At 36.2% G+C, this 13,244-nt stretch overlaps 1 protein-coding gene across 1 annotated transcript in view; it reads left to right on the top strand.

Annotated features, from left to right (window-relative positions):
- Positions 1-13,244, top strand: part of LMCD1 (LIM and cysteine rich domains 1) — a 62,575-nt gene that overhangs the window by 22,825 nt on the left and 26,506 nt on the right. The window contains exons 2-3 of the mRNA XM_032212137.1: positions 3,046-3,134; positions 9,427-9,682. Coding sequence (XP_032068028.1) covers positions 3,046-3,134; positions 9,427-9,682 — 345 coding nt within the window. The remainder of the gene's footprint in view (positions 1-3,045; positions 3,135-9,426; positions 9,683-13,244) is intronic.

Raw genomic sequence — 13,244 nt, 5'->3', positions numbered from 1 at the left:
GTTCATACGGTAATGAGAATTCCATTCAGTTCTGTTCTTGTGCTCAAATGTCATCAAACTATATATATATATATATATATATATATATATATATATATATATATATATATATATATATATATATAATCAGCACAAATAAAAACACACACACACACATATATATATACACACACACACACACACATATATATATATATATATTATATATATAATTATATATATATACATATATATATATTATATATAATTTTATTACATCCTGTTCTAAGTACATTGGGCTACAAGCTTACTCCACAGTTGTCAGTCCGCAACTACCATCTCTGTATCCTTCCATTTAAGATTATTATTTTTTTAAGTTGGAAGACGGCAATTGCTTTGCCTATTCAGCATTTCACATCTGCTTCTGTTCCCCCATCTGTATCCATGATGCTTCTACCAAGATAGTTGAGTTGTTCTTCAGATTTTAAGGCCTGTCCTCCTAATGTTAACAGAGTATTGTCTTGAATAATGCCAACTTGCAGCTGCAAATAGATGGTTGCATTTGCTCTTTTTGTGCTTCATCAAAAGCACATAAACAGTGTTATGCTCAACCACAATAGATGAACTAGGCTAACTGTGACTTATTTGACACACTGTTGTTAAATTAGCCTTGGCTTAGCTCTACACGCAAAACCATTTAGTTGTAAATCCTGGGCTGCATCTTCTGAGCACAACGTGAAAGGTCTGAAGAGAATGTGGTTATGGCAAGCAAACATTCTCCCTTGGGATTGTTGACATTGGTTGAGTCTCCACCACAGTGAGCTAGTATTACCCAAATGGGGGTTGAATATTTGGTGTGTGTGCTGACTGGTATGTATATTGGCAATCTGTACAGAAACATAAATGCATAATACTTATTTTGCTGGTTTTGTTTAAAAAAACAGATACAACAAAAAATAAAGAAAGCAAGGAAATTTAAAAAAAAAACATCAAACTGGCACCTTTCTGGTTAGGATCTTGAACAAGAAGAGTTTCTTGCCAGATCTGAAGATCTGATCTTTAGATTTTTGGCCTCTACAAAAATTCCTTGAGCTAGGGAATAAGGTGATGACAAGGCTGATGATTATGGAATCATTCCATGCTATCCTTTTCTCTACAATGTTTCCTTTTGGTACAGCTTAACTTTTGGCTCTTCCAGTACATTTTTTCCTTTCTTTGACTCCACTGTCACATTTAATCTGCAGAAAATGATCAAAGGCAAGAATGCCTTCCAATTTAGAGACAATGGTCAAAACACTTGCTCCAAATAAACTCAAAGCAACCTCTGTTCTTCAACAAATTAAAATTAATTTCAACTCAAATTGCTTGTATAGGTTTCTTTATGGGACAAATCATCCATCATCCCATCAAGAAAAACCAGAACAGTGTTATAAAACTAACTTTTGGGACATCTTAAACGATTGAGGGATGTGAACACTTGACATTTATCAAGTTTTTAACATTGCACTTGTTATATTGTGGATCTGTTAGGTGTGGTTTCCAAGGCTAGACACTGCTACTTTTATAACTCAAACTAATATAAATCATGGCATGGTTTTTGGATTTTCATTCATGTGCTTCAAACATTAAAAATGAAAACATTCCATAACCATTGATAGGACATTTAATATTTACGTTTGAGCTATCTGGTTTTTTCCAGATGCAATTTTATAAAATATATGGGATACTAATGTAAGCTAGAGCATATCCCATGTTTTTGCTATTTCCAGATACAACGAATGGGAATAATCAAGGGAGATTTAGATTTAGATTCAGATTCTTGGATAGATCACTGAATTGCAAGAAATTCTGATCAATAGTTTAAAAAATAACAGCTACAGAACAATTGTTCCATTCAAATTACATTTCAGAAAAAGATATATATCTTTTTGGCATATACAAGAATAAAGATAGGGAGGGAACAGTGATGGGTTCCAGGCGGAACAGTGTTTCGGTGGGCCCACCCGTGTTCCTTACCTCTTTTAGAGGGAAACAGGGCAATTGTGCATGCGCGCACAGCATGTGCAGTACATGTGCCCGAGGTGGATGACCGGCCCCGTCACAGCGTACCAATTGCGACGGGATCCAGAGCCCACCACTGGGAGGGAATTCATTCAGATACTAGTACAACATCCCTTAGCCTGAACTTTTTTGAAAACCATTCCGTACTTGAACTATAAAAGTATAGGATGACTCATGCACCTGGAACTTGTTGATTTTGGATTTCAGGTACAAGGTGATATAAACCCAGCAACCCTAAAATATTCCTACTTTTTATTCAAAGCAACTATTTAGTTTTTCTACATTTTAATAAATCCTTCTGTGTGCTCAGTATGTATATGGCCCATTAGGAAAGACATTTTCTTCCTGAAGAATTGGAAAGTTTCCTTGAACGAGCTTACTGAGTATCTTAGTAAATTACAGTGAAATTTCTATTTGGAAAAGGTGATGGAAATGATTAAGAGTAAACCTACATTAACTTGTCTCTCTTTAACCACAATTAATTTTTTTATGGATAAGCAGAGTATGCAAATCTACAACAATCTCCATTTCTAGCTAACAGTAAATGGAATTTTAAAATAAATCATGATCATGGTTCATGTTCACCAACGATGATATCCTCTTGGGTTCACACATTATGCTTAGGTATAGACATGTTATCCACCATGGTTAAGGAATCAAAAACTGCAAAGATAAAATGGTGTTCAAGTTGACATTAAGCAGCCAAAGTAGCAAAATTTCACTGAAGCAGCAGATTTCACTGAAGGAGAATATAGTATTTACAAGAGACTTGAATTCATCATTTACAGAGAATTTTGAAATAAGACGAAGGGGCATGTATGGCCAAGTAGCAACAGTTTGTATACCTCTGATTAACTACGTTGAGTTAAACTTGCTCTTCTCTGAAACAGTTACAGCTGCTTTTTATCGTGTTTTTTAATATTGTGTACACTAGTAGTAATGTGTATCCATTAAGCCTAGTATAAGTGAATAAAAATAGATTTTAAAAAACTTTCTTCTCTTTAGGTCTCAATTACCCATCAACCATCAGGAAGAGGTGCGCCTTGTTTGAAATGCAGAGAAAAGTGTGCTGGGTTTGAACCACATTCCTGGAGGTAAAAGTTTTACTATTCCTTTTGCTCTTATTTTCTGCTCTGATTTACTTTGTATTCAGGGCAATTGTAAAGAGCTGTGGAGGCAGAGAAGTTAGAATGCAGCATTGCAGGCTAACTCTGCTCACTGCCAGAAGTTCGATTCTGACCGGCACAAGGTTGACTCAGCTTCCATCCATCTAAGGTCAGTAAAATAAGAATCCAGATTGTTGGCAATATGCTGACTGTAAACCACTTAGAAAGGGCTGTGAATCATTATATAAGTCTAAGTACTAATGCTAATTGCTAAATGAACAAATATCAATTTGTCAGTCTATTATGTTAAAAATCTTTTTCGACTAACACATTTTATTAAAAAGTTGCGCATCTGATACCATATCTATAGTTAGATCACACATGCCCACATTCAAATCTAGTGGATTTCACTTCCATTGTCAAAACTAGAAAAATATACTGGATGCACACTAGCAATAAGTGCTTAGTGGAATCTCTAGCTTTTTAAAAATCTTATTAAAAGCAGTGTAAACAGTGTATGTTTAAACTTCCTTGTATAACTGGCAATAATCCACCATCTGTCTTTATTCTCAGTTGCTGAAACAGAATAAAAGCAGCCCCTATTCAAGATGCAAATTTGCCTTGAGATCTTTCATTTTCTCCGTTCAGATAATGGAAAGAAACTTATTAACTTTAATACACTGTAGACTAGACTGGAACTAGTATAGGTTTTTTTTATCCTTCAGAAAATTTGAACTCTAGATCAAGGTAGCAGGGCTGCAAAATTGCATTGTGCCCTTTGTCAATTTTCCAGATCAGTAGCATTATGCTGCTAATTTTTCATTCACTGCATTTGAATTGTTACGTTCTTTGTTAAAGGCCGGCTTATATACAGTAATTGTGTATCTCTGACTTCTGGCATTTCCAATAGTGGGTAGCAGCTCAGATAGTTCTGTCAAAGGATGCCAGGCTTTCAGCAATGATGTCATCTTTAAAAATGTCACATTCCCTGAAGCCTTCACTCCCACGGGAATAAGTTAGAAATATTCTATGGCTTGGTTGAATACAAATATTTGAACCTTTTGGTTATATTGATTCATTTACTTTATATGAATGCTGTTGGGCATATTGGGATTTCAATCTGCTTTGGTTTCAGTGGAAAAACATTTTCAGAAGAGTAAGTCAAAATTCACATAAAGGTGCACCATTCCTACCTATATTTTAATCTTACACAATTGGCAATGGGATTTCTTCCACAATAATGATATCTTTGTAGCTTTCTCAACTGCTCGAATAATCCTTCCTCTGCATTTTATCGTCGTGATCTTTGTTAACGTACTGTTCTTGCTAAATGCCAGCTTCCTCCTACTTTCCATCTATTAACTGAGTCTTATGTTCTGACCACATATTTCTGCCTCAGACTAAAAAAAATGGAAGACTCTTCCCCCTCCCCATTAGGATACTTCCTCAAGATTTCTGGTAATGCTTGCCCCGAATTTCATGCCTCATTTTTAAGGCTTATCAGGTGTTTTTTTTAACTCTCTCTATATGTGAGTGGTGTGGTTATTCTTGTATTTCAGTTTCCAGGTATATTTCAAACATTTCAAAAAATGAATGTAGAGATCATTTGAAGAAAGAAGAAAGATTACAAAATTGATGTATTTTATCAAGATTAAAATAATGAATTGGTATTTCCATTGATTTTTTTTTTAAAAAAATGGGGCTGGTTTTGGCTATTTGAAAAAAAAGGGGGGAAGCTCTTTAAACAGAAATGGAGATATAAATATTAAATATTAAAGGAAGGATTCAAATTGGATGTGAATCTTTTTTTTGGCAGTTTTTCTGTATTATGTAATTTTGTCACTTTTATCTGTCTAATGTAATCTTCAATAAAATTATTAGGGGGGAAAATCCAAATCATCCAATTTAAATCATGATTGTTTTATCAGTGAGAGTTATTTGGATACAGATTCCTCCAGATTTCAGTTGTAATCAATAAGAAACGTGAAAAAAAATAGTGCCCTAAAATTTGGATTTCTTCCATGTGAGCCCATCATTGAAAAAATATGAGTTTCATTTCATATAAAATTATCCTCAATCTGTGGATGAGACAGAAATATGGTTTCAGTAAAGCTTCTAAGGAAACTAAAATCTAGATTAGAATCGTGGGACATGTTGATTCCATTTGAAGCTAGCTTATACTGCCAGTACATTATTTTTCCCACACATGTTCAGCAGCACAAATGTTATGTTTATAATGAACCCAAAATAATTTTGAATGATATTACCATCTGTTAATCAAACGAACTGCCAGGTATAAAATCTAACAAGTTATGTTCTTTTCTTTATGATTTTGCAGAAAATGCAAAACATAGACTGTGTGGCTCCCAGTTTTCTGTAAATTTGCTGCTGCTTAAAATATTTTCCTCTCAAACACTTTATTTTGAGATATTCATAGCTCAGAGTAAAACATAATATTCAGCACCCAGATTTAGAGTCCGTCCTTCTTTCTAAAAGGATTTTGTCTGACTGTCTGTCTTTCTATCTGTCTATCAATCTAATTTATTGGCCACTCATCTTGCTACAGGTAACTCTGGGTGGTCAATTATTATTATGGTATATATGATAATTGTATATGATAATTAGAGTTGCGAACAACTCTGTCTCAGACTTGAGAAAGAATAGCTCTTTGAATTAATAGCTTCTTAACTATTTGGGGTATGGTCTGTAGTCCTCAACTAGCTTTCCTGGAGAGCTATACTAGACAAAACAAGAACTAAAATGGGCAAATAGCCTTTCCATTCTAAAGAATATTCATTCATTCATTCAATTTATGTATCCAGCTATACATCTGGGCAATGAACAATATTTAAAGTTAACACAGTTACAAATCACAAATACAACAAATAAAAGTACACAGCAGTTAAGCTGTGTACAGCAATCACTAACAACCAGGAAACTGTTATTGATATTTTTGGGATTAATGCATTCTGCTAATTTTTTTAAATTATAGTTTATTGAGTATGCTGTAATTGTCCAAGTTCCTGTGAAACAGTGGTGGGGTTCACACAGCACACCAAAGTAAACAAAATAAGATACTATTTCTTCTGGGTCTCAAAAATTAGAGGGGAAAACCAGATTATTTCAGAGTAGCCTAATTCCAGGTTTACCTTTTTAACATGTCCTCTTTGGGATGTACTTCAAATCCATAGTTTATGTAAATTTAGTGGAATAGTGCCCAGAGGCGATGATTTTCTAGGCTGGCCCACACCTATGGAGTAGCTTCAACCCTAAAAATTTATCATCGTCATCATTGCTGATTTTCCAAAGATGGTTAAGACTAGAGTCGTTTGTTAGGTCTTTGAGAAACATTGCTACTATTACGCTAAGTGTTTCTTCCCCACTTATTTTTATTTCTGCTGTAGGATTATTGGTAAATCACTAGTTGTTCATAGTTGTAAACATTTGGGAAGACATGCTGATTTAGCAATATATAAGCCAAATCAACAAATTAAGTATTCTGTGGATAAGTGTTTCTCAATTTCAGCAACTCTTGTATAGATCTATGAGATGTGTAAATTTCAGTTCCCAGAATTCCTCCAGCCAGGCTATTTAGTATCCAAGTTCAAACAGAAATCAGCCAGATGCTGCCACTTGCTGTAAAACATTTAACACGGATGTTCCTCAAATTAGCCTTGTCTGTAGTGTGATATAGATCTAAATCTAGAACTATTTACAGCTGTGGAATCATTCCATACTTTAACAGTTCCATCATTCCCCTGGTTACACAAAGGATTAATAAAATGTTTGATGATAATAACTGTTCATGTAATGTGAAGTTGAAATAAAGTATTAATGAATGAAATCTTGGTTCTTTTAGAAGCATAACAATAGCACTTAGACTTAGGCTTTACAGCCCTCTCTAAGCAATTCACAGAGTCAGCATATTGCCTCCAACAATTTAGGGTCCTCATTTTACCCACCTTGGAAGGATGGAAGGCTGAGTCAACCTTGAGCCTGTGAGATTTGAACTGCCAAATTGCAAGCAGATGGCTGTCAGCAGAAGTAATCTGCAGTACTGCAATCTAACCACTGCACCACCATGGCCCATAGACATCACATTGCTTTTTTCTGAGGCATTAACCATCTCTGACACTAAAAATTCAGGTTGAAAGCAGCAGATTTAATTATTGAGGAGTAAAAAACATGAAGAATTCAAGAGTTGGGGCTTGGCTTATACAAGTTAAATATGGTTTATGTTTTAATTAATGCTTCTTGTTTTTCTCATTCCTAGGTAGGCATCCTATTTGTTGCATCACAAACTATTTTCCACATTGCACAATATTTTGTTTTGTTTGACTGTATATCTATTTCTTACCAGGACTAGTCTAGTCAAGATTTGTCAGACATTTTCTTTGAAGTTTGAGTTTTGATACAGGCAACCTTTTGCAGCTGCTGGCTATATTTAAAAAAAACTGATTTCTGACAACTGCAGAGGGTGTGGCAGTGAAATGCAAAGATGAAATTTAATTTGGGGGTGGGTGGTTAATGAAATAACATGTGATGAACCTAGCAGAGGTTCAGTGTACTTTCTTTCTTTCAATGAAAAAAATCAGTGCTGAATTACTATTTTGCATCCAAATTTTTAGCTGTGGCCCTGAGTGACCTTTCCTACTTTAGAACATAAATCAGCATTGGGCCCTTTTCTTTGGCTTAATTTAGGGTTTACCATTAACCTGTTAGGGTTTGGAAATCTTGCTCATACAGTTGAAAAATATAAACTCTGACAACTTGAGTGAATTTTTGCCAGGTATTCTTCTAAGCCAAAATAGATCCCAGAAATTACTGGGGCAATGCTTTGCAGCCAATTTTAGGGGCTAGGAATAGTGCCTTACTGTGGCAGCTACAGAAAACAAAAATACATACCCCATTGCTTTATGATGAATATAATTCTATCCCTTTGTTATTTCTCATATTTCCATTTAGGATAAGGAATCGATTTGTACAATGTCATTGTGAAATGACACTGAAATGATTTCTTGGTCCTCAACAGTGTTTTTCTAAAAATCTCTTTATACTATTTTTTTTTACCTCATAAGTGAAATGTAATCACCTTGATTTGATGTACTTTGGAAGTGCACAGGAGAACTGAAAACCAAAAAAAGAAGTCCTTGCACTTCTTTTGTAATACTAGCACTCATTCTGGATTGAGGTTTAGCAAATCCAGTTGGAACAAATATATATCTAGGTAGTGTTTTTTTTTTCCTTTTGTCAAAGCACCTGGTGTGCCCAAATATGGGAGGGAACATATTGCTTCCGTTTCGCCTTTCAGCCCCACTCTAGGAACGGTGGCTCAGTGGTTAAGACGCTGAGCTTGTTGATCAGAAAGGTCGGCATTTTGGCGGTCAAATCCTTAGTGCCGCGTAACGGAGTGAGCTTGTCAACCTAGCGGTTCAAAAGCATGTAAAAATGCAAGTAGAAAAATAGAAACTGCTACCTTCTTTGGTGGGAAGGTAACAGTGTTCTCTGCACCTTCGGCATTTAGTCATGGCAGCCACCTGGCCACAGAGACATCTTTGGACAGCGCTGGCTTTGAAACGGAGATGAGTCCTGCCCCCTAGAGTCAGGAACGACTAGCACATATGTGCGACCTTAGGAGCCTGTAGTTTCATTACAGCATTTTAATACTGGAATGTTCACTATGAACACTCCATTTAAGCCCTATTTGCCTTTATGAATGTTACCTGAAAGCATAGGCTTTCAGGTAACATTGTTTAGGCCCATGTTTATCAGCCTTAGCAATTTTAAGATGTGTGGACTTCAACTCCCAGAATTCTCCCATTGGCATGGGGGTCCATTTATACCAATCTATTTTTATAATTGGAAGCAGAACAAGAAACTCCCCGATTTTATTTAATTAGACTGCTACAAAATTCTTCATTTCCATATTGCCTGTGTCTCACTGAGTGATTAATATAGATATTGAAGTTTAATCACTTGAATGTTTTCCATTATGTAAATCTCAGAACTTCGGTCATTGAAGGCTTTTCCTCCAGGGTTTTGACAGTGAGGCTTTTTATAGACTTATGTTCTACACCATTGCAAATTCTGTTAATCCTCGCTAGAGATTTTTCTCTCCGGATAGCATTTGACCAAAAAGATCTTTTGTTCTATGTCATAATCCACTTTGATTTATAACCTTGGCTGTTTATTCTAAGGTTCACCCTTGAGCCACCAAAAGAGCACATACCTATGAGGGCCCAAGCTTATATCAAAATATGACCTCATTTGTCTCCCACAGGAAAATATGCAAGTCATGCAAATGCAGCCAGGAAGATCACAGCCTGAGCTCTGATGCAGAAGATGATCGGAAAATTGGCCGCTTGCTTGCTGATTCAAAATATTCTTCACTCACTGCTCGGGTAAAAGGAGGCGATGGAATCCGCATCTATAAAAGGAACCGCATGATTATCACTAATCCTATAGTATCTCGGAAAGATCCAACTTTTGACACTGTTACGTATGAATGGGCTCCACCTGGATTGACTCAGAAACTGGTAAGGAAATGTGCCCAAGGGCTGGGAAGAGAATATGATGCCTTTCAGATGGAGTAATGGGTTAGCAGAGAACAAGGTTGTATAGCCATTAGGCAGTGCATACATTTCAAAGAGATGGTGCCAGAAGACAGGTAGGGAGTCACTGACCTCAAGAAGCCCATCCCTTCATTGCCATCAAGGCCTCCCTACATTTTTCTATTTCTCCACCAAATTTGGGAAGGCCACAAAAAAGAAAAGCTAACATTGCCTCTGCCTTTCCCCAACAAGCTAAATCAGTATGGTTGGTAAAGTTTCATTCACATGACATCCTTAACCAGCTAAACCAAAAGTTAATCAAATGCCTAGCAGCCACATTTTTGCTACAGGATAAACCTTAGTTCTTTTTGTTCTTTTTCCTTGGTTCCTTTTGCTTGGAATGTTAAGTGAATCCAGCTTGATTCGTTACGATCCAGTATATTATACAAGCCTAGGATTTGGGTTAATTCAATAACCAAGCTAAACTTGTTATGCAAACATAGCCATTTTGGAAGAAATGTGATATTTAGTATCATATAATTACGACTTTCAAAGACCCAAATATGTTTGCATTGAAATTAAATAGTTTTTCCAAAGGAATGCATTATTTAATATCGCTAAAACCAAGTAAAGCCAAACATATTTGAGTGTGGTAAATATCCCTATTCTTTGGGAAAGCTTCTTTAGACAATATAAACTTACAGGAATATAAACTTTCTTGAAGAATAATGCTAAAAATAAAAAAGTAAAAATAGTTGGCAACATAGTTTTGCAAAGAAAAATGATTAATGCAGATTGTTCACCTATTTGAAAACACTTAATTAATCTATATTCTCTGTTTAGTAACAGAGATTATATTTATATGAAAACTGGAGTCGGTGGTCCTTTGCTTCATTCTGTTTATTTTCTTCACTCATCCAAACACAAGCACTAAAAGGTACAAAAACACTTTTTCCTTCACTGTCGCACAAATAAGTTTAACCATAGATTTTAAGATCTGATCCTAGTGTTGATGCAAATTAAGTCTGAATTTGATCTTACATCTTTCTAAAGTCTTCTTAAGGAACTGAAGTCTACTTAAGGAACTAAAAGAAGGGATTATATTACACATCATATTGTGCTGACTAGATTAAATACAGTAGTTCTACAATGGCAGTACTTGGCTTCTATTATTACAATGCCCATTGTGCTCACAGTACATAGCAATAGACTGGAACAAACCTACTGCAGGGATATCAAGTAACCAGTGCTTTGTAATTTGTAGAAAAAGAAAATGCTTAGTGTTGTGTTTATAGTCTGTAAATTAAATAGAACACTACAAGCCTGATCACCTCTCTTCAATGGATACAAAGGTCTGCAAAAAAAAATTTTTCGAGAGCTGTTTTGGTTATTCCACGTAATCTTTATGTTTTTTGGTGCACTGAATCCGAAAATGATCTCCATTTTGTCATAGGACATCACATTTCCTGACAAATTTAGGTAACTATGTTAAATAAGGCAATACCTCAAAATAAATGGAAATAGACATAAAATTAAAGTTTTATTACAATATTTTTATGAAAATCCTTTTTTGAACTGAAATGAGCTCACCTACACACACTAAACTCGATTCTTCTTCCTTGTGAAGCTCTTCTTGGTGCATTTACGCTTGTGAGTAGCATCTAGAATTTCTCTCAGAAGCATCCAACAGTAGTCTGCCATCATTGTAATGCTCCATTTTCTCTGGTATCTCCTTTCTATCTCTTTAATGTCTTGGTGGAATCGTTCACCTTGTTCCTCACTCACAGCTCCCAAATTTTCAGGAAAGTAGTCAGGGTGGAACTGGAGGAAATGCACTTTCAAACTCATCAGGCAACCTAAAGCTTGAAATGATCTTTTTGTAGTGAGGATCTTTGTTGTTGCCTAAAAATTTCTGTACGACTTTTTTAAATGCAATCCACCCTTCTTTTTGAGGATCCGTCATGGTATTGACAAACTCTTGATCAACCTTCTAATGTCTGGTCCGACGAACACACCTTCCTTCAATTTTGCCTCTGACAGGCATAGAAACTTGGTGACCAAGTATTTGAAGCATTCTCCATCTCTTGGAAGTGATTTTATGAATTGCTTCATCAATCCCAATTTTATGTGGAGAGGTGGTAGAAGAACTTTATGGGAAGGTACCAAAGTTTCTTGGAGGACATTTTTTTCACCGACTGTTATCACCCTCGGCTGCCAACTCTTCTTGGTCCAGTGATTTTGTTGGTCTCGACTGTCCCATAGACACAGAAAACAAGGGTATTTGGTATACCCAGCTTGTTGCCCGAGCAGCATGCACAAGACCTTCAAGTCTCCACACACTTGCCAACCATGGTCTTTATATTTAAGTTTACAAAGAACCAATTCCAAGTTCTCCTAGGTTTCCTTCAAGTGTATGGTATGACCTACAGGTATGGAAGCGTAAAAACCGTTGTGGAGTAAAACTGCTTTGAGACTTCTTTTTGAAGAATCTATAAAAAGACACCATTGCTCTGAATCATATTGGATTTTAAATTGACCCATCAGACCTTCGACATCGATGCAATAAACCATCTTGTCTTCCTGGGCGAAGTAAGGAATGAACTCCTTTTCATGATGTCTGAAACATGAAGATGACACTACTGGCAACAATAAATTCCTGCTTTTCAGCCTTGATCTGAGTAACTTAGCAGCACCTTTGGGAAGATTCAAGTCTCTTACCAAATCATTCATTTCCTCTTGAGAAAACAATTTTAGTCTTGTATCATCTTCAAAGTCAGAACTTGATTCGTCATCTGGTTCAGGTATGACTTCACCTTCATCAGAGCTAGGTATCTCTTCCAAGGTAGCAGGGGGCTTGGGTACTGGTATATCTGTGCCATGGGGGATAGGACGAATTGCTGAGTGAAGATTGGGGTATGAAATGGAGTGCTTCCATTTGGAATTAAACCCTTTCACATCACATGAACAAAAGTAACAGTCATCACTATGGTTCTTTTGCTCTCGCCATACCATAGGAATCCCATAACAAAGATTTTTTTCTTACCCTTGAACCAGTTTCAGAGGTCCTCAATACACCATTTGCACACTTTATGAGGAACCCAAACTTTATCTTGATCTCCAATTTTTAGTCCAAAGTATGCAAAGTATACTTTTTTCACAAAATCTGTAATATTCTGCTGTTGCTTCAACACTGTATATTCACCACAGATGAAACAGAAACCATCTGGCGAATTAATACACTTTTGTGGAGCCATAACATAATGGTTGAAGAATGACGAGCTAACATGAATTGCGATTAAAAAGTGTGAACAGACTAGAACCAAGAACCTGATGATGATTCGTGCACAAGTGTGGCATGCAGGAGAGAGCAGCTCTGTGTTTGTACATGAGACATCATGGTGCTGGCCATTCCCCCTGCACTGACCGGAGATGCTGCTATCTGCCCTTTGTCTCCCTCCCACTGGATTCTTCAGGAAAGATTAACCCCTTCTACCATTAGAAGCACAGACTTAAAACTTGCTTCGCTTATGTATATATTGCTGACCAT

The sequence above is a fragment of the Thamnophis elegans genome, chromosome 2 (genome assembly GCF_009769535.1).
Source record: "Thamnophis elegans isolate rThaEle1 chromosome 2, rThaEle1.pri, whole genome shotgun sequence".
NCBI classification, from domain to species: Eukaryota; Metazoa; Chordata; class Lepidosauria; order Squamata; family Colubridae; genus Thamnophis; species Thamnophis elegans.
Note: the sequence above shows the minus strand (reverse complement) of the source record. Positions and strands in the feature narration are given on the sequence as shown.